General features: G+C 42.3%; 1 protein-coding gene across 1 annotated transcript in view; it reads right to left on the minus strand.

The window, feature by feature from the left end:
* The window catches only part of WDR90 (WD repeat domain 90), a 1,374,469-nt gene that overhangs the window by 602,229 nt on the left and 751,385 nt on the right, over positions 1-20,855 (minus strand). Inside the window, exon 27 of the mRNA XM_086941318.1 lies at positions 8,816-8,947. Coding sequence (XP_086797444.1) covers positions 8,816-8,947 — 132 coding nt within the window. The remainder of the gene's footprint in view (positions 1-8,815; positions 8,948-20,855) is intronic.

Below are 20,855 nucleotides of genomic sequence, written 5' to 3' on the forward strand. Positions count from 1 at the left end.
ATTTTTTCCAATTAGGACTAGTTCTGTTCAATTTGAAAACATATTGTACGTCTATCTCCCCTTCTGTAGTTTTGTTATTTTCAGGTATGGGCTTTGGTATAGACGGTTTATTTAAATCTTTTATTTGTGCTATGCCAAGACAAGAGGTTTGTTGCACAGTGTCATTTAAAAACATTATTTGTTCAGGAATAATGCAGGCTCTGAATAAAGCTTCCAGACCTTGCACCTGCCATTCTTTTGTGCCCCAGATAGTTTTTGTCTCGATGTTGTCTTTCCAGAAGTCGTAACCCATTGTGGACAACTTAGCATCAAAGTTTGCAGAATAAATTTGTTTGGTATTAGTCAACATTGTTTTAAATCCTGTCTTATTTATATTTTTGAAATAAAACGTTTCTGGATCTGTAACATTAAACCCTGAGAAGTAAGGAAACATTTCATAAAATGTTTTAGAGCTGCCTTTTTGTGGTGTTGGACAATGTTCCCATTGATTATACATAAAAACATTTCTCGGGCTTGCAGATTTGTGCAAATAGTGATGACCAAAATAGTTAAAACAATACATTTGTTCATAGTCTGATGACCCTTCTAAATAGTCATGCTCAGTATATTTTGCAGACATTTCTAAATCTGACATCATATTATTAATAGTCTCAAAGTCCCAATCATCAGAGAATCTGCTGGGTGTTACAAAGTCATTCACAGAAACCTTGAACTGATGTGGAATCCTCAGCATCTCTACCGGGCCATAGATATCATAATCAGTTCTATCCCATACTATACCTCCTGGTATAGGGATGGCTTTGATGTTTACTGATGACAGTTCACTTTTCTCAACATGTGATGATTTGTGCAGTTTTAGGACCAAGTTGATTTTCTGACTGGCTGTGTCCATTGTACTGTATTTTCCATCTATCATTAGCCCCAGGCTTAAAACCAATATAAACCAGAGCAGGAGGAAAAATGCACCTAAACCAATCCAAAATTCAGTCCATGGTGAAACTAGATATATTTTTTCAAGTTCATGAAAAAGTTCTGTCGTCTTTTTTTTAGAGATTTATTTGTTGTTGTATGTTTAGGTTCACTTGGATCCTCAGGAAAGTTATCAAAGTTGATGAAATATCCAGATGCAGTTCTGTCAATTGTTTGAATGGCATCGGGGTTTGTTGAAATTTCTGGAACTGATTTCTCCTTTGTCATGTTAATGTATTCAGGTGCTACATCATTGTAGGCTGGTGTTTCTGGTCGAACAGATATTTGGTCTCAAGAGGCACGAGTTCAATTGCTTTGTTGCATAGTCCTTCTTTTCTTACTGCAGGTTTATCAAAGGTGATAAGTCTTTCAGTTTGAACCTCTTGGATTGTAGCATGATTTGGCTGTCTGCTACATCTTGGGAGTCCACTTGGCCTACTACTTATTATTGGCCACATGTTGTGGTTTTACCAGGTCGATGGACACAACTCTGTTCACCTTTTTACCAGCAAGGGGCGGTAGTACTACTGATCTCGTTCCTTGGATTGCTAAGACAGGTACTGCTTTTCTGTAAGAAGGCCCAAATTCCTTCTTCACCGCCATCTTTTCCCTGACTAGATCCCCAACCTTTGGAATCCAGGCAGGTCTTGCTGGGACAGGTGGTTTATCTTCAGTGGCTGTTGGCTTTTGTGTTGTGTTTCTCAGACTTCTTCTTATTTCATTTAAGTCCTGTAAGACAGCCAAACGATCTTTGACATCAAAGGGTTTTTGTTTTACCACTGAAGTCTGACAATCAAGATCCTCGATTATCATTCTAGTACCAAATAGTAGCTCATAAGGAGTGATTCCCCCAGAGAATTTCTTGGCAGATTGTTAAGACTACGTTGGACACTTATTAAATATTTGACCCACCCATCACCCGAACCTAATACCTTTGCTGTTATGGATTGCTTTATGTCACGTTTTTTTCTTTCCACTACCTCATTACCCTCAGGATGGAAGGGACTAGAGTACCGAAATGCAACGCCCAAGCTGACCATGGCCTTCTTGTAAGCCCTAGAGCTAAACGCAGGACCCGGATCAGAATGTAATGTGCCGATAAAGACTCGCAAATCCTTTATAACAGTTCTGGCGTCAGCCGAGCGCTGGGGCCATAACCAAATAAATGTCGTGCAGGAATCCACTGCGACCATGATATATTTATAGTTGCCATCCCGTGTTAAGGGACCACAATGGTCCAGATAAACACACACAAGTGGTTTATCTGAAATCAAAAGGGGCGTTTGTGCAGGATGTTTCACTGAAGAGACTTTCATTTTCTGGCAGATTTCACATTACAGTACATAGTCTCTAGTTTGTTTCCTCATGCGTGGCCACCAGTATCTCTGTTTTAATAATGATACTGTGGCGGAAACACCTGCATGTGCAGAAGCAAGCCCTTCATGTGCTGCAATTATTAGTCCTAACCTGTGTTCCATGTTTGGTATTGCCCTATCGCTCACTCCAGGGATTCGAGCAAAAGGAACATTGTTATATACGAGTATTTTACTGGAAAGCCTTTCGGGAGTGTCTTACCACTGTCTTTGATTGAAGCAGTGACGGCTTGCATTATTTCGCTGTCTATTTTTGTTTTTGATCTGGTGATAGCAGCTACGGAAGCCGTTTGCACAGCTGCCTTCGCGGCTTCATCAGCCAATGAATTCCCTGCAATGTGAACGCCATCACGCTGATGACTCAGTGTATGTATCACATGAGTCTTTTGTAGTTCTTTCTGCAAAAGAACTACTTGTTCCCAAAGCAAAGTATGCTTGATTGTGCCACCTTTAGCGTCTTTGAATCCGTTTTGAACCCAGTTATGCAGATACTCATTGTAAGATTGGACACAGTAATACGAATTGCCCACTATAAGTGTGGGGAATTCGCGATCAGTATTTTCAAGCGCCATCTTGAAAGCCTGTAGTTCAGCTCGCTGAGGTGTACAGTCTCCGAGTGATCGAGTTTTTGTGACCATAGGTCTAAATTTGCCTTCGCGCCAGCGACCTTTAACAATCGCGCACGCAGCACTATAGGCTTGTTTACCCCCAATTGCGGGCTGTGCTGATCCATCTGTATATATTATACAGCCATAATGTTCAAGAGGAAGAATTTCAGTCGGCAGAGGACATTTGTGTTCATATTGGAGAAATTCTTGTGTCTTTAGACAAGGGTCAAAAAAGTATTGAACGTCTGTTGCAGCAAGAGAGTTAACCCATTGTATCCATCTCGGATGTAGAGCTTTTGAATTAGGAATGCTTGCTCTTGTCACTGCCTCTAAGGCAGGTACAGGTGTAACGATCATTATGCATTTTACCTTGCGCGAGAGCTCTCTCTATTGCTACAGCAGTTTGAACCGCTGTCAGAATTTTCTCTGTAGAAGTGAACTTCATTTCTGCTTGTGGGTACAAGTGTGATTTGTAAGCTATTGGTACCGTTTCTCCTTCATTAAAGGTTAGGTACGTAAATCCGCATCTTCCTGGGATTATTCGGATTACAAGTTTACGCACGTTTTCGCGTGTGTCTAGTTTAGTTTTTGCTAACATGTCTGTTTGGACTGAACGCAAAATTTCTGTGTGTGTTTGAGTTCAATGTGTTGGTTTAAAATCAGGTTTGATTAATTCGTAGAGAGGTTTAACCCTCTCTGCGTAATTCAGAACGTAAGTTCTTCCAAAATTCAGGAAACCTAGAATGGATGGTAAGTTTTTCAGCGTTTTTGGGGGTTGGAGCAGCGCACATTTCTCTAGAAAGTTTGCTGCTAGGCTTTTGCCTTCACTTGACAATTAATATCCCAAGAATATGACATTGAGTTGGGAAATTTTTGATTTTTTAAAATTGAATTTATACCCCTTGGAAGCGAACCCAAGTATTATGGTGTTCACTCTTTTCAAGTGCTTGTCCAAGTCGTCATCCGTAAGGCAGATGTCATCGACATAAGATAATGCCTCCTCATCGTACGTTTGGAGTAACTCTTTAACTCTTGCTGAAAATAACCCTGGGCTATTCTTGAATCCTTGGGGGAGACGACAAAATTGACGCTGTGTCCCCCAAATTGGGAAAGTGGTCAAATGCCTGCTTTCTGGTGCAATATTTTGACAGAAAAATCCATTTGAAATACCTAGTGTCGTTTTATATTTTTTGCGCACGATATTATTCATCAGTGCTGTTCTGTGTGAGTTTTATACTGCAAATGTTTAAGTGTCTGTAATCCAACACTAGACGATACAAATTGTCTGGTTTGGATACAGGAAACAAAGGATTGTTCATAGATGAGGTGCATGTTTCAATCACCCCTTGGTATTCAAGTTGATTTAAAATCTCCCTGACCTGTTTTTTAGCTTCTTGCTTAACTGGGTACTGCCTTTGTACAGTGGGCTGTTTTTTTAACTGGATTTTATGGTGAGGAGAATCCTCATCCCATCCTGCGTGATTTTTATATAATGCTGGAGCTTGGGCTACTGCCCATTTTCTGGCATATGTATATTTTTTATGAATTGGAATGTGGTTAGAGAAGACTGGCATAATTATCTCTTCGCCATGTGGGCACTCCCTGACAAATTCAGGTGGCCAGTCTTGTTCAGCTAAAAGAATGTCATAGGCCTTAGAGAGTTTCTCCCAAAAGAGTGCGCTTATTATTCTAGTTATGTCCCCCTCCATCCGGAGTGTTACTTCATATAACTAATGGGGTATACTAACCCTGGTGTCTGCAGTTTCAACCTGAATGCATTCATTCAAGTCCACTGTCTCCAGATGATCCTTCAGGATCTTGCGAACTAAGGTTACTTCTGCTGCGCTGTCTAGCATTGTCTGAGCCCATTCCCCGTTCTTGAGTTGTGTCCTCAAGATCCTCGGCATGTCTGACTTTTATGCTTGCTACCTTCTTTTTGGAAAACTGAGCATTTTTATTTTGCTGAACAGGTTCCTTGTCTTTGGACTTGACGCGTTCTTCCTTGTGTTCTGACCGTCCTCTTCTTTCCGATTTCTGCGAGGAAGTCTGAAAAGATCGAGAGGGACGTGTATCATTATCTTGATATCTATCAGGTTTTTTCAAATTATCCCTATTCCTAAGATTATATCTTTTTTCAGAGGGCTCCCTTCATGGAGACTTGTTTCTCTGTTGGGGAGACCTTCCTCTGAGTTGAGAATATTTTTCTCTAGGAAGAGTTTGTTTATTACTCTCCCACTTCTTTTTTGGAGTAGTGAGATTATTCTTAATAAATGTTTTTTCAGGCTTTTCAGTTAGTTGGAGCTTTAATGGTTTTCCAACCAAACTATCTCTACCTAATTCTTCATATGATTTTTCCAAAATTCTGGCAAGCTCATAAGGTTGGTCTGCTATATCTGTTTCTTTTAACTTCTGATAGCAGGTTGGACTGTCAATTGTTAATTGAACTAATTGTCTATATGCTTTTGTTAATTGTTTTAGCTGAGCTAAAAGTTCTCTATCTGACATTTCCTCAATGTCAGGATGTGGTGTATAGCTGGCTAGAACCGGCCATGTAGCTCCTGGTCTACCTAGTGGACCGAGCCTGGTAATGTGATTTTGATGTTTTAGGGCGCCATTAAACCAGAGCTGATGCTCTTGGTAAGTTAGTGGAATTTCAACGTCCTCGAAAGGAACGTATTCCGCTGGTGGTTCCTCTTCTTTGTAGTAGTGGAACTCCTGTGTTACAGAATTTGCTTGTGGAAAAGTAATCCATGAATAGAATACCTCTGTCTGCCGATATTCATGTGCCTCTATCACAAATATAACTTTACCACCTCTCGATGATACTCCATTTTCTATAAGTTTTATAGTTATGGTTTTCCTTACATTTGCCGGGATGTTTATAGCATCCGGGCTATTTTCATTAAACCCTGTAACGTCTATACCTGGTTGGTGCGCATTTACTGCAGCTCCACCGGTTGCGTTGTTGTCGCCGTTTTCCGACATTGTTTAATGAAAGTTTGCAGAACAAGTTTCAAGGAAACAAAGATTAGGTGCACAATATTTTGGAACACTGTATCCTTCAACGTTGACTAAACCAAAAACGAATACATAGGATTCTCGTCCTACTAAGTTTTGGCGGATAATATGCCATTTCACCCACTCCAGACGTCTATTGAAGTTTTTACGGGAAAGAGGGGTCTGTATGAAAAGCACGACTGAGTTACTCTAGTAACTAGCGTTAAATTATCGCCTAACCAAACGTTGGGCACCATGTAGTGTAGTTCCTATATTCCAAATAGGCTCTGCGCATTGGAATAATATATCCTGTAGTTTAGACGTAGGACTGAGGTCTACTAGGTCTTTACCGGCTATATTAGACTTAATTGTAAGTGCCAGCTAGTTCATAGGTCACTAGAAACTTTCTCAAATAAACAAGAAGGGATTCGTTTCTGACAACCGCATAAAACATGACAACTTTGTTTCCCAAGAATAAGAAATCAAATCTCTAGAGCCGCGGAAACAATAGATAACTATTTCACTCAGTCAATAGTGCATGCTTAGTTTCACCAGAGGTGCAAGAGAAATAGAGAGATGGGCGTTTTCAATAAAAAGGTATTTATTGAACAGTCTTCTTTCTCAAGCATTGAAAATTAACTGCTACAATAGTAAAGCTTACTATGAAGTACAATGCATATAATACAAACAGTACTATAAAGTAGTACTGTAAAAGCATGATATGGTTTCTAAGCCATAAAATAAAATATATAAAGTACATACAGTGATAAAAGGATGACTAAAATACTCAACTGGTGCTTCTAGAATACGCCTACCCAGGTGTACCTAACCTAAGTCTGGTAAGAGGAAGGGAGTATAAGAGGGGGAGTTTAAGTCTAAGAGTTCTCTGCCAGGAATCTGATTCCAAAAATTCTCTAAGAGGTCTAATCAGCTCCGTACCTTTGTTCTAGAATGAAGGAGGTCTTGTATCTCATTCCCGGGTCTCGATTTCCCAGATACCCGCAAGGGTAGCCTGGAAACACTGGAGCTGGATTTCTCGGTAGGAGAAATGACAGAGTCTCGCAGTGCGTCTGCTGGAGGGTCGGCTTCCTTCGGCACTTGCTGCTGCAGGGCGTCGGGCAAGTAGATAGTCGATCTGCTCCAAACCACTGTGTGTTTGTTTAGGCAAATCAAGGCATATTTATACTTTGAAGGTGCAGAGTTTGACGCATGTTTCAAAGGTTCATTTCTTGGAAAACGCTGGGAATTTTAGGAGAACTTAATATTCAAGCAGGGGGAAGTCCCGAGCTGCTGAAGGCGGGTTTTTCCAAGAAAACGTTGTTAATTCTTGGAGCTTAGTGGAAGTATCCATGCCGTATTTGGGCTGTATGGTTTAGGCCAAATATGGTAATGATTTCTATGCCTATATAAGGGAATGATAAAGTATAGCTATATAAGGGCATGAATCAGGAAATTTATACTAGGGTCCGAGATTCATTTACAACAGGATCAAAAACGAACAATACAAATAGTGCTGGACTAACAAGCGGGTCTCATCAGCTCAAAAGGGTGGCACTCTTTTTGTTTTTCAGAAGAACCTCATAGTGCTAGATGACAGAAAAGGCTGTGCCTCAATGTTCCAAAGATCCACCGGCTCACTGGTTAGAGGCAGCAGACCCGTAAGCAGAGAACGGCCCGGGACCAGGGTTCGATTCCCGACGCGGCAGGGTCGTGGACCAGGTTCAACAGACTCGATAATTCTCGCCTCGGTGCCAACTCTAACCAGGAATCACACTCGGCAACTCTGGGCATTAAGCTTGCCTCATCTCTACAATGGCCCCCCACAGACGCCGGGGATGCCTGGTTTCACCTTGGAGATAACCAGAAGGGACCATCTCACAGGGAAAGCCAGGACGGGTTCCCCAGCGGTCTTCAGCGCCAGGACACCCCGAGATGGGGTAACAGTGCGCTTTACAAGTATCATCATTACATTGTGTGTGTGACGGAAAGCCTAGGATCCCTTCAACATTATTCCAATACATCTGGCAGTTCTCTAGGGGTAATCAAAAAAAGTGGTATAAGGTCTGCTATAAGGCTTTAGAGGTAGATGGTATTAGATTGACATGAGGAGGTTTCTCAAAACGTGGGCTACCAGGACCATCTGGCAACAGGATTTATCAACATTGTTAACTGGTACGGAGCAGAGTGTAATTTGGAAAAGCATAGAAAAATTAATTGCTCATTTTGTCCTCCTGAGGTCACCTAGAAATGTTGGTGTTTTGTGTCCTGCATAAGAACTAGTAGCATCTCTGAAACTGCAGCCACTGATCGCACGTCATAAGTGAGTACTTGCTGCTAATTATCATCAGGACTTTGACTTCTTTCTTAAAGAGGTCAGTGCCATTAAAGATAAGCCCAGAACCTTGGCTTAATCTTTTGTTGGATACGTTAGTTGGTCTTCAACCTTTTCAAAGAAAATGGTACAGATATGTTTTCCACCTTCTGTGCAACCTAGGAGTAAAATAAAGTATGGCAACAGGTAATTCATCTAAAAGAAATATTTTAAATAAGTGACAGAACGAGGATGAATATAATGACATTAAGGGCTTCAAACTCCCAAATAAAGTCAATGATACAAAGTCTTGAGAATGTTTTTCTAATCTCTAACTAAAAGAGAGCTCCTTGTATCCTAAGGAGGGAAAATGATAACTTTATTTAAACTGTAGAGTAGATTCTATGAATTTTTTAACTACAATTTTAAAGCTTTGTAGAATTTCTTCTCAGCCCTGTGGATTTAGCACCTTTGTTAGGGAAAAACTGCTTGCCACCTTATCTCACATTCCACTCCTCTCCGCAAACACCTCCAAAAGCACAATTGCGTGTCCTTACCATGTCGGCCTTCTTGATGTATGGAGCTTATATCTAGGCAGGGGTGTGAGGATATACAAGGCACTGGTGCTGACCTGCGGGGCATCCCATTTGCAATATATGTGGAATCTCTTCTTTGCACCTTGTTGCCATCTAGGAATAGAAATCACCAATGAATTACAACTCCACAGTGGAATCCAACACAGAATCGCTTATTTTATCTAAAATAATTTAGGTCTCGGCTAAGCGCGCGGAAGCACGTTCTCGCCAGAGACCTTTTGTCGGTGTGTCTGCTTTCCAGGAGACAATCCTGGCCGCGCGCATCTCCTTGGAGGCGATTTGAAACTGGCACGCGCACAAGTACGAGCGCTCAATTGACTTTGATGCAAGTTTCTTGCAATGCGCGTTTAGAGTGCGGCAATACTCGTAATTACTTTTCAAGGAAAACTTCTCAAGCAATTGTTTTCAGTAAAATGCTACTTTTGCAGTGCTTTTAAATTGACATCATTTTTTTTTTTTTAGTTTACTTTTTTAAGTTTGCGTGTCTAGCGATAGCTAAAAAAAGAAATGACAAAGATTGATTTGGCTACTGAAACAAGCGTTTGCGAACACAGACACACAACTCACACGGAACAGAGACACGTAAAGGAACTAAGGCTTAAACAAAACATACGAAACTGTAACTCCGAAACACCAAAAATACACCTTGACATAACAAAATACATGCATACCAATAAAATAACACTAATATTTAAAAACAAACTTACTCAACAGAGACGCAGCTACATCAACGCTTACTTTTCAAACTGCGCAGTAACCAATGCAAATATTTGCTGCACGCTCATTGGTACGCAACTTCGCAAGACGTTGCAATTCCATTGGCTATTGGAAACGTCTATTCAAAAGTAGATGCGTAACACGCAAAAAACTAGAGCGAACTTTTAAGATACTTGGCGCCATATTGTTTGTTTAATAAAATGCAGCGTGTTGCAAACGGTGAAAGTTTCGGTGATTGTTTTCACGAAAATGGTATATGTCACAGTCTTTAAAGACGTGCTTAAATAGTGTTCTGTTCTTTAATAAAATGCAGCGTGTTTGAAAGCATGATCGAAAATGCTTTGGTGACGTTCTTTCAAGACGTGGTTAAAGAGTGGCAAGTTGTTTAAAGAAATGCTGCGTGTTTGCCTAACTTTAAAGACGTGGTTAAAGAGTGGCACGTTGTTTACGGAAATGCTGCGTGTTTGCCTAAATTGTCTGTTCTTTAATAAAAAAGCAGCGTGTTTCATAGCATGATCGAAAATGCTCCATATAGTACGGTGTTCCGAAAGCAGCGTATTTCAGGACGTGAGCAACGTTGTTTAAGGAAATGCTGCATGTTTGCTTAAAGTGTCTGTTCTTTAATAAAAAGCAGCGTGTTTCATAGCATGATCGAAAATGCTCTATATCGTAAGGTGTTCCGAAAGCAGCTAAATGGTGACGTCGTTTATAAAGACATACTTATATAGTGTGACGTTATTTGAGAAAATGCTGCGTGTTTGCTTTAAAAAGACGTGCTTTAATGTGTGCGGAGGCAGAGAAGAGAGATATGCTTTAAGATGACACGTTGTTTAATAAAATGCAGAAGCAGAGAACATAGAGACATGCATTGAATAGCGTCACAAGTCATGCATTGAATAGCAGCACAAGTAGAAAGCAGTGGCATAAGCATACTATTAAAGCATGAGTAAGGAACAAAAGTACATACAAAGAACAGATTGTAGGCAAGGGCTAGTGGACAGTAGAGGGACAGCAGAAGCACAAGCAAGCATAAAATGGAGATACAAGCATGGAATAGAGGCACAAGCAGAAAATATAATGACATGCATTGAAGAGCCGCATACGTCATGCATTGAATAGTGGCACAAGTGGAGCGTGGAGAAGTGTGGCTCAGGGGTTAGAGGCGGCAGACCCGGAAGCTGAGATCGGTCCTGGACCAGGGTTCAATTCCCTGCCTCGGCGGGTCTTGGGCTAAAAAAAAATTCCATAGACTCGATAATTCTCGATCCGGTGCCTTCTCGACTCACGGGTTCACACTCTGCGACTCTGGGCAATAGCTTGCTTAATCTCCACAACGGCCCCTCGCGGCGGGATGCCTGACTTTCACCTTGTGGATACCCGGCCGGGGTATCTCACAGGGGAATACCAGGACGGGTTCCCTAAGCAAGCGCCTTGAGACCCCTGGGTTAAAGTGTTGCGCTATATAAATCGAAACACATTTACATTTACATTTACAAGTAGAAAACAGTGGCACAAGCATAGTATTGAAACATAAGCAGGGAACAAAGGTACACAGAGCATACTAGGCACTATTTTGTTTGTTATATTCATGTTATTTATATAACACATTTGCAATAATTGGCTTAAAAATATTATATTATTAACATATAAAGTATTTGTCATGCATAAATACAAAGAAGTGTTGATATTTCGCTGATTTTTCACTTAAACATTCATCAGTTGCAATTTAACTATCTTGCGTATTTCTTTTACTGCATCTATGCTTTAGCTAGTAATACCAACGGTATTTATTTATCAATAGGTCCAGTTTTGTATTCGGGATGCGTGCTAGGAAAAGGGGAGCGCTTTCAATTGGAAGTAGTGTTTAACGTTAAGTATGAAAGCGCGCTCCCAACCGAGCACTTATAAGAGAAATATTATTTGGCTTATGCCTCTTACACAATCTGCATGCGCCTGGGCAAATCACTTATTCTCCCCGTGCCTGACAAAAATGAATGTGTGTCCACTGTAACTAACTGGTGCTATTTAAAGTGCTCTGATCCCTGTTTCGGATTGCAGTTAGTGGGTGAGGCCACTGAAGCATTACAAGTTGGGGAGACTATGTAAAAGGAACCACATTTCATGGTGTACAGAAATAAGTCGTTTCGACACGAACTTTAGCAGTGATAAGTTGAGAAAGGGTTTCTGTGTTCGGGGAAGAGGTTTGCAGGATTCGCGTTTTTATTGGTGCCTAACTAAGATGCACTAGAAACGGGATAATATTTGAAGGTGTCTGCATAGCCAGGAGTAGTAAGGTAATATTTGTGATGGTTGAGCTAAAATGATCAAGATGTCAATCATTTTAGTACAGTTGATGTAAGAGCTTTAAGATCTCTGAAAGTAAGTTCTCATTTCATATAGTAATAATTGAAGCAACGAACTACAGGAAAAACATGCATGATATATTTACTGATATAGAAATGTGAGAATACTTTTGTGTTGGGGCCTCGAATTGGAGAGCACCCAGTCGTTGCCATTTTATGCTTGTCCTCGAGGAAGGAATGGTACCGGGTGGATTTGGTACTGCGACAAAACATTAATTAGGGACCGGGAGAATAGCTTTGTCACGGTGTGGCTCTGTGTGTGTGTGTGGCTCTCTCTCTCTGTGTGTAGCTGTGTGTGTGGCTCTGTGTGTGTAACTATAAATGTGTGTGTAAATCTGTGTATGTGCCTCTGTGTGTGTAGGTGTGTGTAGCTCATTGTGTGTGTCTCTGTGTGTGTGTGTGTCTCTGTGTGTGTGTGTATGTGTGTCTCTATTTGTGTGTGTGGCTGTGTGTGTGTGTACCTGTGTGTGTGTGTAGCTAGCTATGTGTGTGTAGCTCTGTGTGTGTCGCTGTGTGTATGTGGCTGTGGCTCTGTGTAGCTAGCTTTTATTCTAGGTGGCTGTATATGTGGATGCCTCTGTCTGTGCGAGTATGGCTCTGTCTAGGTAGCTCTATGTGAATGCTCTATGTAGGTAGCTTTGTGTGGGTAGCTCTGTGTTGATGTAAATGCAATAAGTAAAGCATTTGCAAATAATAAACATATTAGCATTGTAAATGACAATGCCATTTCTTTAACGATTAAGCTATTGCCTATGTATATGACAAGGCCATTTATTAATGAATTTTTTTTTTTTTTAAAGCAATGCCAATAGCTCTACCTTTAATAATGCCGAGCCCATTGCATTGTAAATGCTTGTTGTATATGGTATCTAAGAATTTAGACATTTTATCCCTGAGAGCTGTGAAACTACCATGTAACAGATGATAGGTGTTACCATGGAAGGTTCATTGGTAAACCGACATTTCCCACTGTTCTTGCTGGAGAGGACTTACCTAGTGGCAAGTATGCAAACCAAGTTACGTTTGGAAAGGTTTTGTGTGCCTAACTGAGTCAACTGAAATGTGTACAGGATTAGCATTCCAGGTATGTGGCCTAATTTAAGTGAGCGAGTTTGACTTCAAGGCCCAAAAAATAAGTCTAATGAGACTAGGCACAGCACCTGCAGAAAAGAAACGCATATCACAAATCCTTGGCCTGTACACACACTAGTGTATTTCTCACAATAAGCATATCCAAACAAGGAACTAGAAATGAAAACTGAAGTAATCTCATAGCTCAAACTATGTTCAAATCATATTTTTATTAAACAATAACAGAAATGATAGCGGCGAGAAGGCAACAGAAGAATTACAGTCATATTATAGAGATACCGCAATCAGACATGGGTTGTTACATAAAACAAAGCGTATACAGTAAAGGAAAATAAAGTACCATCATTGCATTCTCATCTTTGTGTATAGTTCCGTAGAGCCCTCCGTCTAAAACAAGCCATATAGTACCATTTATACTACATCGTTCCTGCTTTATGGTTCTAAGATTGTCAAGCCCGTGAGTACAAGATATAGCCATTACAGTTCATGCAGCATGCACCCTCCAATTTACTGAGTACAGACCTCATCAGTTAGAACTTCAGGGAGGGTCAAAGGTAAGGGAGGCCTGGTCCAATGAAGACCATAATTTTTTATTGGTAACCTGCCATGGTGAAGAGTGTAAAGCGGGATTGTCAGTGCCCCTAATGCAGGACAGCCATTCCCTCCATGCATTGAAGGAGACCTCCTCCGTTGATTTCCAATTGCATAGGATCACCTTACATGCTAATGTTAGTAGAAGATCCAGGAGCTGGCGGTCATGGTCCCCCTTTAATGATGGGTCTAAGGCTCCTAGGAGAATGTAGATGAATTCCCTTGCAGGATGAATGCCGAACGTGTGTGCAATGTAGTCAAATATTTTTGCCCAATAGGTGTGAAGCATGGGGCAATAAAACAGCATGTGCGGAAGGTCACCAATACCAGAGGAGCAGCTCCAGCAGTTAGGTGTATCTCGCAGGCCAACCTTAAATAGTCTCTGCGGGGTCCAATATGCCCTGTTAATAATCATATATTTGGTCTGTGATAGTATCGGCGATACCTTGTGTGTAAGTGCTGATGCATGTATCCTGACCCAGTCTATACTTATGCCAGTGTTGTTTGTTTCTGATTCCCATTTTACCTCATTGCACCTCATCGACTTGTTGGCCGTTGGCGCGAGTAGTTTATATATTTTTGAGACAAAATGTCCAGAGGATTGAAAGTGGGGTAGCATAGCTTTTAGCCAAGGCGTCACTAGCTTGAATGTTCTAGTGGATAGGGCTGACTTTAGCTTCAGGAAAGCATAAAAGTCAATCGGTTGCAGGGAGTGTCTAGCCTGTAGAGTCGAGAATGGCAGTGGCATATTGTTTTCGTATAGATCAGAAACCACATTAATATCTTTATCAGACCAGTGGTCCCATATGATGGGTGATCCGCCAATTTTAATGGACGGGTTACGCCATAAAGACGCAGAGGAGGAGTTGTGGATTCGTTGACCAGTGACGTGGACGCGATCTATCCGCAGAAGTGCTCTCTTTGTATTGAGCATGATATATTTAGAGTTCGTAAGGTGTGAGAGGTCCATTGTTAGGACAGCAGAGAGCGGGGCTTTGCCTATAATGGATTTTTCAATATTGACCCATAAGGGCGTGTAAACAGGGTCTTCGATAAACCAGGATGCTCCCTGCTTACAAAGAAAGGCGGTCTGGTAGTTTCTGAAATTTGGTAATCCTAATCCCCCTTTAAGCTTTGGAAGTTGCAGTTTTTTCATGGCAATTCTCGGTTTCTTCCCCCTCCACAAGAAATCCGAGATCAATTTCTCAACTTTATGTAAAAAGTCCTCCGTAAAGGTCATGGGGAGCATACATGCCATGTAATTTACCAAGGGACTGATCATCATTTTTAGTGTTTCCGCCCTACCCCACCACGAAAGGAATTTGGGAGACCAGCTGTCTAATAGTTTTTGTATTTTTTTGTAGAGCAGCTCCTCATTAATTTTTAGGGTGGATATCAAATCCTTCTCAAATTCCAGTCCTAAATATTTAAAACTCTTCGGCTGCCAGGTAAGCCCTGAGTCGCCCAGGATGTTTTTATCACATAGGTTATTCAACGACTTCACCTCAGTTTTATCCTTGTTCAAGGAGTATCCAGATACAGCTGAGAATTCTTCTATTGTGGACATTAGCGCCGGGATAGCCTTGTCAGCTTGTTCACTCATGACCAACACGTCATCTGCATAAGCCGTGAGTTTAATTATACAATCAGTGAATCGAATTCCAGCAATGTCAGTGTTTTCCCTTATGTAATACAGAAAGGGCTCAATAGCCAGGAGGAATAAGGACGGGGATAATGGACAACCCTGTCTAGTGCCCTGTTCAAGACCAAAGGGGGAGGAAAAAGCGCCGCCAGCTCGTACTCTAGCAGAGGGACAGGCATAGAGGGACATGACTAATTTAGTGAATATGGGACCCAGGTCAAATTTGTGTAGCACAGCATTTAAGTAAGCCCAGTCTACTTTGTCGAACGCTTTCTCAGCGTCTAGTGTAATGGCAATGGTAGGTGTGGATAAGAGTTTCGCTTTTTCAATGACATGAGCCAGGATTCTCGTGTTATCGCTCGAGAGCCTGTTCTTCAGAAAACCCGCTTGCGAGGGATGTATTAGAGACGGCAGGACCTTTTGAATGCGATTCGCTAAAATTGATGCTAGGAGCTTACAATCTAAATTTATCAGTGAGATAGGCCTGTAGTTTTTGGGGAGTTTGTGGTCTTTGCCTTCCTTGGGTAGTACCGCAATTACAGCCTCTGCCATGGTCCCCTTAACTTCGCCTGTATTGCTAATTTCGTGAAAGACCTCTAGGAGAGGAGTTGAGAGAATATGGGCAAAGGTCTTATAAAATTGTGCTGTATATCCGTCAGGACCAGGGGCTTTCCCCTTTTTGAGGGACTTGATTGCGCTAATAACCTCCGATTCAGAGATTGGCTCGTTCAAGGAGTCTCTTTCTGCGGCCGTAGGCGTTGGGAGTGTGCAATTGGAGAGGTATTCCTTCATTTTATCGCTGTCTACGTTCTTGTTTCTAGCGTAGAGTTTCTCGTAGAAGTCTTTGAAGATGTTCGCAATTTTAGTGGGATCAGAGTTAGGAGTCCCATTTTCATCAAGTAAGGATGTAATGGTATTCTTTTGAATTTTAAATTTAAGATAAGACGCTAGCCCCTTCCCCGCTTTGTTCGAGTCGCAAATTTTGAAACGCTTCCTCCTGTCTAGCCAAATTCCCGCCTTTTCACTAATAAGTTTGTTATAGGTGTATTTCTGATTGGACAGTTCAGTTAGGACCTCCGGGTTTCTACTCCTCAAGTATGTGTGCTGGAGTTTTGAAATGTCCTCCTCTAATTTCAATAGGGCTGCCGTGCGGTTCTTATTAATTGCAGACGAAATTTTTATAATAAGTCCCCTTATGGTGGATTTCAATGCCTCCCATCGGGTGGTATCTGAAGTGTCCCCCCTCTTGTTTAGCATTAAGAAGTCTTTAATGGCAGTGTCAAGGGTTTCTTTGTGTTTTTTGTCATTAAGAATGGAGTCATTGAGTCGCCACATAGATTGACGGGTGGTTGGTTTAATATTAGATAATGTGAGGGAGATGCAGGAATGATCAGAGACTAATCTGGGAGCAATGTCCGCGTCCTCAACTCTTGCCACCGCGTTTTTAGATATGAGTATGTAGTCTATTCTCGAGAACGAGTCATGTGGTGGGGAGTAGAATGAGTAGTCTCTACCATCAGGATGCATTAAGCGCCACGTGTCCACCATATGAAATCTATTGCATAGTTTCATGAACGCCTTATGGGCTCTTCCCGGGCGAAAGACGCATTTAGAGTCTCTATCTAGTATTGGGTCATATGGGAGATTGAAATCGCCCGCCAAAATATGGACTGCCGTGTCAGGGATGGAGTTTATCTGCTTCGTTAGTCCTACCCAGAAGGACGGATCATGTGTATTTGGGGCATAGATAGTCGTGATAAAGAACTCAGTGTCATCCTTAAGTAGTCTCGCTGAGACCCATCTACCTTTTGTATCTGTTGCACTAGAGACTATTTCCACATTTGCATTTTTGGCCACTAACATCACCACCCCATTCTTTTTTGAGATTGCCTCAGAGCCTATCACTTCGGTATAATACTTATTGCGCAGTGTGTGAAATTGCTTTGCTTCTAGTTTTGTTTCCTGCAGTAATGCTATATCTCCACGCTGCCTTCGTAGATAGTCAAGTATCTTTTGGCGTTTAACCGGCTGGTTTAGACCCTTCACGTTCAATGATAGTATGCTAAGGTTAGCTATAGTTGTCGTCCCTATTGGAGTATCTATAACAGGAGCCATCAGTTATGCAGCCAGAAATATCGTCTCACAACACATGTGTATGCATAAGGATTGGGTCGTGCAAGCAGTTTCATACCCCTGAAAAGATCAGCAGCATCTTTTATCACGTAGAGTGTGGGGCTAGCACAATACGCAGGAAACAGAAGGACAGAGTATAAGCTTCGGAACGTAATGTGGAACAGTGAATGCAAGCTAGGATGCAAGATGGACATAACTAAACAAAACCATATGCAAAATGTCAAAACAACCCCCCCCATCTCCCCTGTCAACCTCCCTCCGCCCCCCTCCCTCACCCACAGCCCACCCCTCCCTCCCCAGTAGTAGAAACAACAGAACATGGCGACTTGGGAATGACGACCACGCGGCCGCCTCCAAGCAGCTTACTCTTAACTAGCAATTCTCTGGGCTGCTACCCTAATTCTGAGAAAATTAACCCAAGTGAGTAGGCAACAATAAACAACGGTGGTGCCAGAACATTTAACACAGGAAAGTCACTGCATTGTCCTCAGTTTCGTGACCAAATATATCAGTATTTGCAAAACAATTATTATCGTAGGCGCATTCAACAACAGGGAGGAGTGCTACAGATCAACAGTACAGCGTATCGCCTATTTAAGGTCCATAAGGGACATGAGCAATTTCATGGTAGCATGGTATCATGGTAGCATATGTATGGTATCGTGGATATGTTAGCATGTATAGAACCATAATGATGCAGCTTTTAATGATACAGCCTTCAAGTTAAGGGATCATGAGATCGTCCAAGGGATCGTTTTAATATAGGTCCGGGTATCAGATGATTCGCTGGCATAGGGCCCAAGGGTACAGAGTACATTAACGTGACATTACCCCAACTCCAACCATGTATCAAATCCAAGACAAAAAAAAAAACCCTCACACCAGATCCAGATCGAATAGGCACTTCTACAAGGATTCTGGAGTATGAGAGTGGTCGTACAAAATCTCCAAACCAGATTTCATCCTAGGCCAGACGGAGAGGCTCCTTGTTGAGCTGAAGGGGAGACTTCCATATTGCCATCTCCACGGTCGAACAGGAGCTGTCGCAGTTTTCGCGGGTCTGAGAACACATGAGACACACCTTGTATAGTTACTCTAAACTTTGTCGGACCAATAAAGCCATATAGGTGCCCAAGTGACTTTAGTTGGGGTCTCAATGCAAGGAAGGCTTTCCTGATCTCCATTGTTTCCTTACTGAAATCCTGTGAAATGAAGATTTTCTGGCCTTTCCATAGCACGTGGTTGTGTTTGCGAGCGAAGGTAAGTATCTGTTCTGTGTGCTGGTACCTTAGTGGTTTGCACACGATCGCTCTTGGGCCCTTTTGGTCCTTTGAAATTCGTCCTGGCACTCTATGCGCTCTATCAAACTCCAGTGGCTGAGTGAAGGTTAGATTTGTGGCCTGCGTGAACCACTCCTCTAGGAATGGTATGCATGAGTCATGGTTTTCCTCCGATTTCTCCGGCATGCCAAAAATTCTTAGGTTCCCCCTTCTGTTTCTGTCCTCCAATTCCGCAACCTTCCTCACGAGATGGTCAGAGCATAAGGAAAGGTTCTTGATAGCTCCACATGTTTTATTTTCAAAGTCCTCCAATTTGCTTATCCTGGTTTCAGTCTCCGCTAATCTTGAGTTGATGTCTTTAATATCTTGGCGGACAGCAACAACTTCATCTTTGGTAGACTTGGCCAAGTCTCTAACTTCTTCTAGCCTGCTCAAAATTGTTTCCATGGCTTCCTCCATTTTTTTGTTCCCTTTGATCGGTGTCGGTGGATTAGATTTCAGGCGTTTAGAAGCTGTACCATTTTCCTTGTCTCCCATACTTTATACGTGTGAAGCGATGGGTTGTGTAGATGCCTTGATGTTTCCCAGGCATGTAGCGCTGAAAACCAGTCTATATTTTGACAATGCAGGGCAACAGAGTATACACTTATCCCTTTTTGAAGGTAATTTTACAATAGATAGCTATGCATGTATTACCATCTTATGAGTTGCATTTCCCTTTAAAAGCACTCAGTATACGTCACTATTTTGTATAATGTAAATATCACTCCTTGTAAATATCGGTTTGTGAGGGTAATTACAACAATAGACAAGCACCAAATTCACTTTCCCTACTGTCGTGGCGACATATATCAAGGCTGTGTGCGCCGTGGGTCACATGGCACCAAAGTTCAGGGCGATTCAAGCTCGGCGTCAGATGCGCTGTGGAGCCGCTGCGGCGTCGCCAATTCGAAGCAATAAATTCCTGCCCTCAATCCAATGCTGCACTCAGCTTACACTTCACTTATTCGCATGCATGTGGGGTTTTTAGGCGCTTTGCACCACTCCTCATAACCAGGCCCAAAGAAACAGTCCCAAAACATTGAGCAGAGCAGTAGATGAGGCTAGCAGCAGGATGACCTATTTGCGCTGTCAGCGCGACGGCAGACGCGCTGGGGAGCCACCATTTCAGGCTGCCTTCATAGAGTTTAAAGCTCTTTAATTCCGTTTGCGCACGATCTTTCAGTGTGTCTTAGCGTGGAGAGGAGACCGTGTAGAGTCACAGAATGCACACATGTGTTGTGTTGTATTACTATCAATAGACACTATGAGGGCATTATATTGTGTCATTGAGCACTAGAACCAGTCGCAATACTTTGGCCGCCGCCATTTTGTTGAAGCGAGTTTCGTGTCTTCAGCTGCCGTGCTGTTGCCCACAGACCCTCAGAGGCATCAAGTGATTATGACCAAGACGATAATACTGATTACCCCAGCAGTCGAATTAGTTGCATATATACTGCGCAGCTTATAGCAGTGAGGACGCTGGGTTTTTCATGTCAGAGTCGGGAGCTCGATCAGTCCGCCAGTCCGCCATCTAAGCTGCCGGTATTTCGCGCCGTTTTTCTCCCTCCCGTATGGATTGATTTAAATGCGGCAAGAAGCAAGAAGCATTCCCATTACTCACGGTTCCGGGGACAGGTCATATCGCTGGCTGGCCTCCGTTTCTGAAGTCTTTTAGGCTCCCGTCACTGTCAACGGTGATCGGACCTGGTGCCCCGGACCGCTGCGTCGTTGTAGCCGGCATCAGTCTCCGTCTCGCTCTCTGGTCATTAGCGGTCGGAACGGAGGGTTCTATTTCTTCAGTATTCCGCGCTCGGAATCAGCCCAGATTTCAGGGCATGTTGGGGTAAGGTCCCGACAGGCGAATCCCTCGTCTTTTAGGAGCTGGGGATCAGATAGCAGCCCTCTATGATCAACAAAGGAGCAGCCGCCTGGAGGAGGTCAGAGCTACGCCGCCATTCTTCCCGGCGTCCAAGCCACGCCCCCCCTCATAGCTCAAACTAAATGGATTAAAGACTACATTCAGTGCAACTGTATAGCCAAGAACAACTAGTCTTTGTATCCGTCCAACACTTGGGCTCATTCCTTCAACCAACAGCTAAGCCTGTTAAACAAGTTACTTACCTTTGGTAACAATATATCTG

The sequence above is a fragment of the Lissotriton vulgaris genome, chromosome 10 (genome assembly GCF_964263255.1).
Source record: "Lissotriton vulgaris chromosome 10, aLisVul1.2, whole genome shotgun sequence".
In the NCBI taxonomy this organism is placed as follows: Eukaryota; Metazoa; Chordata; class Amphibia; order Caudata; family Salamandridae; genus Lissotriton; species Lissotriton vulgaris.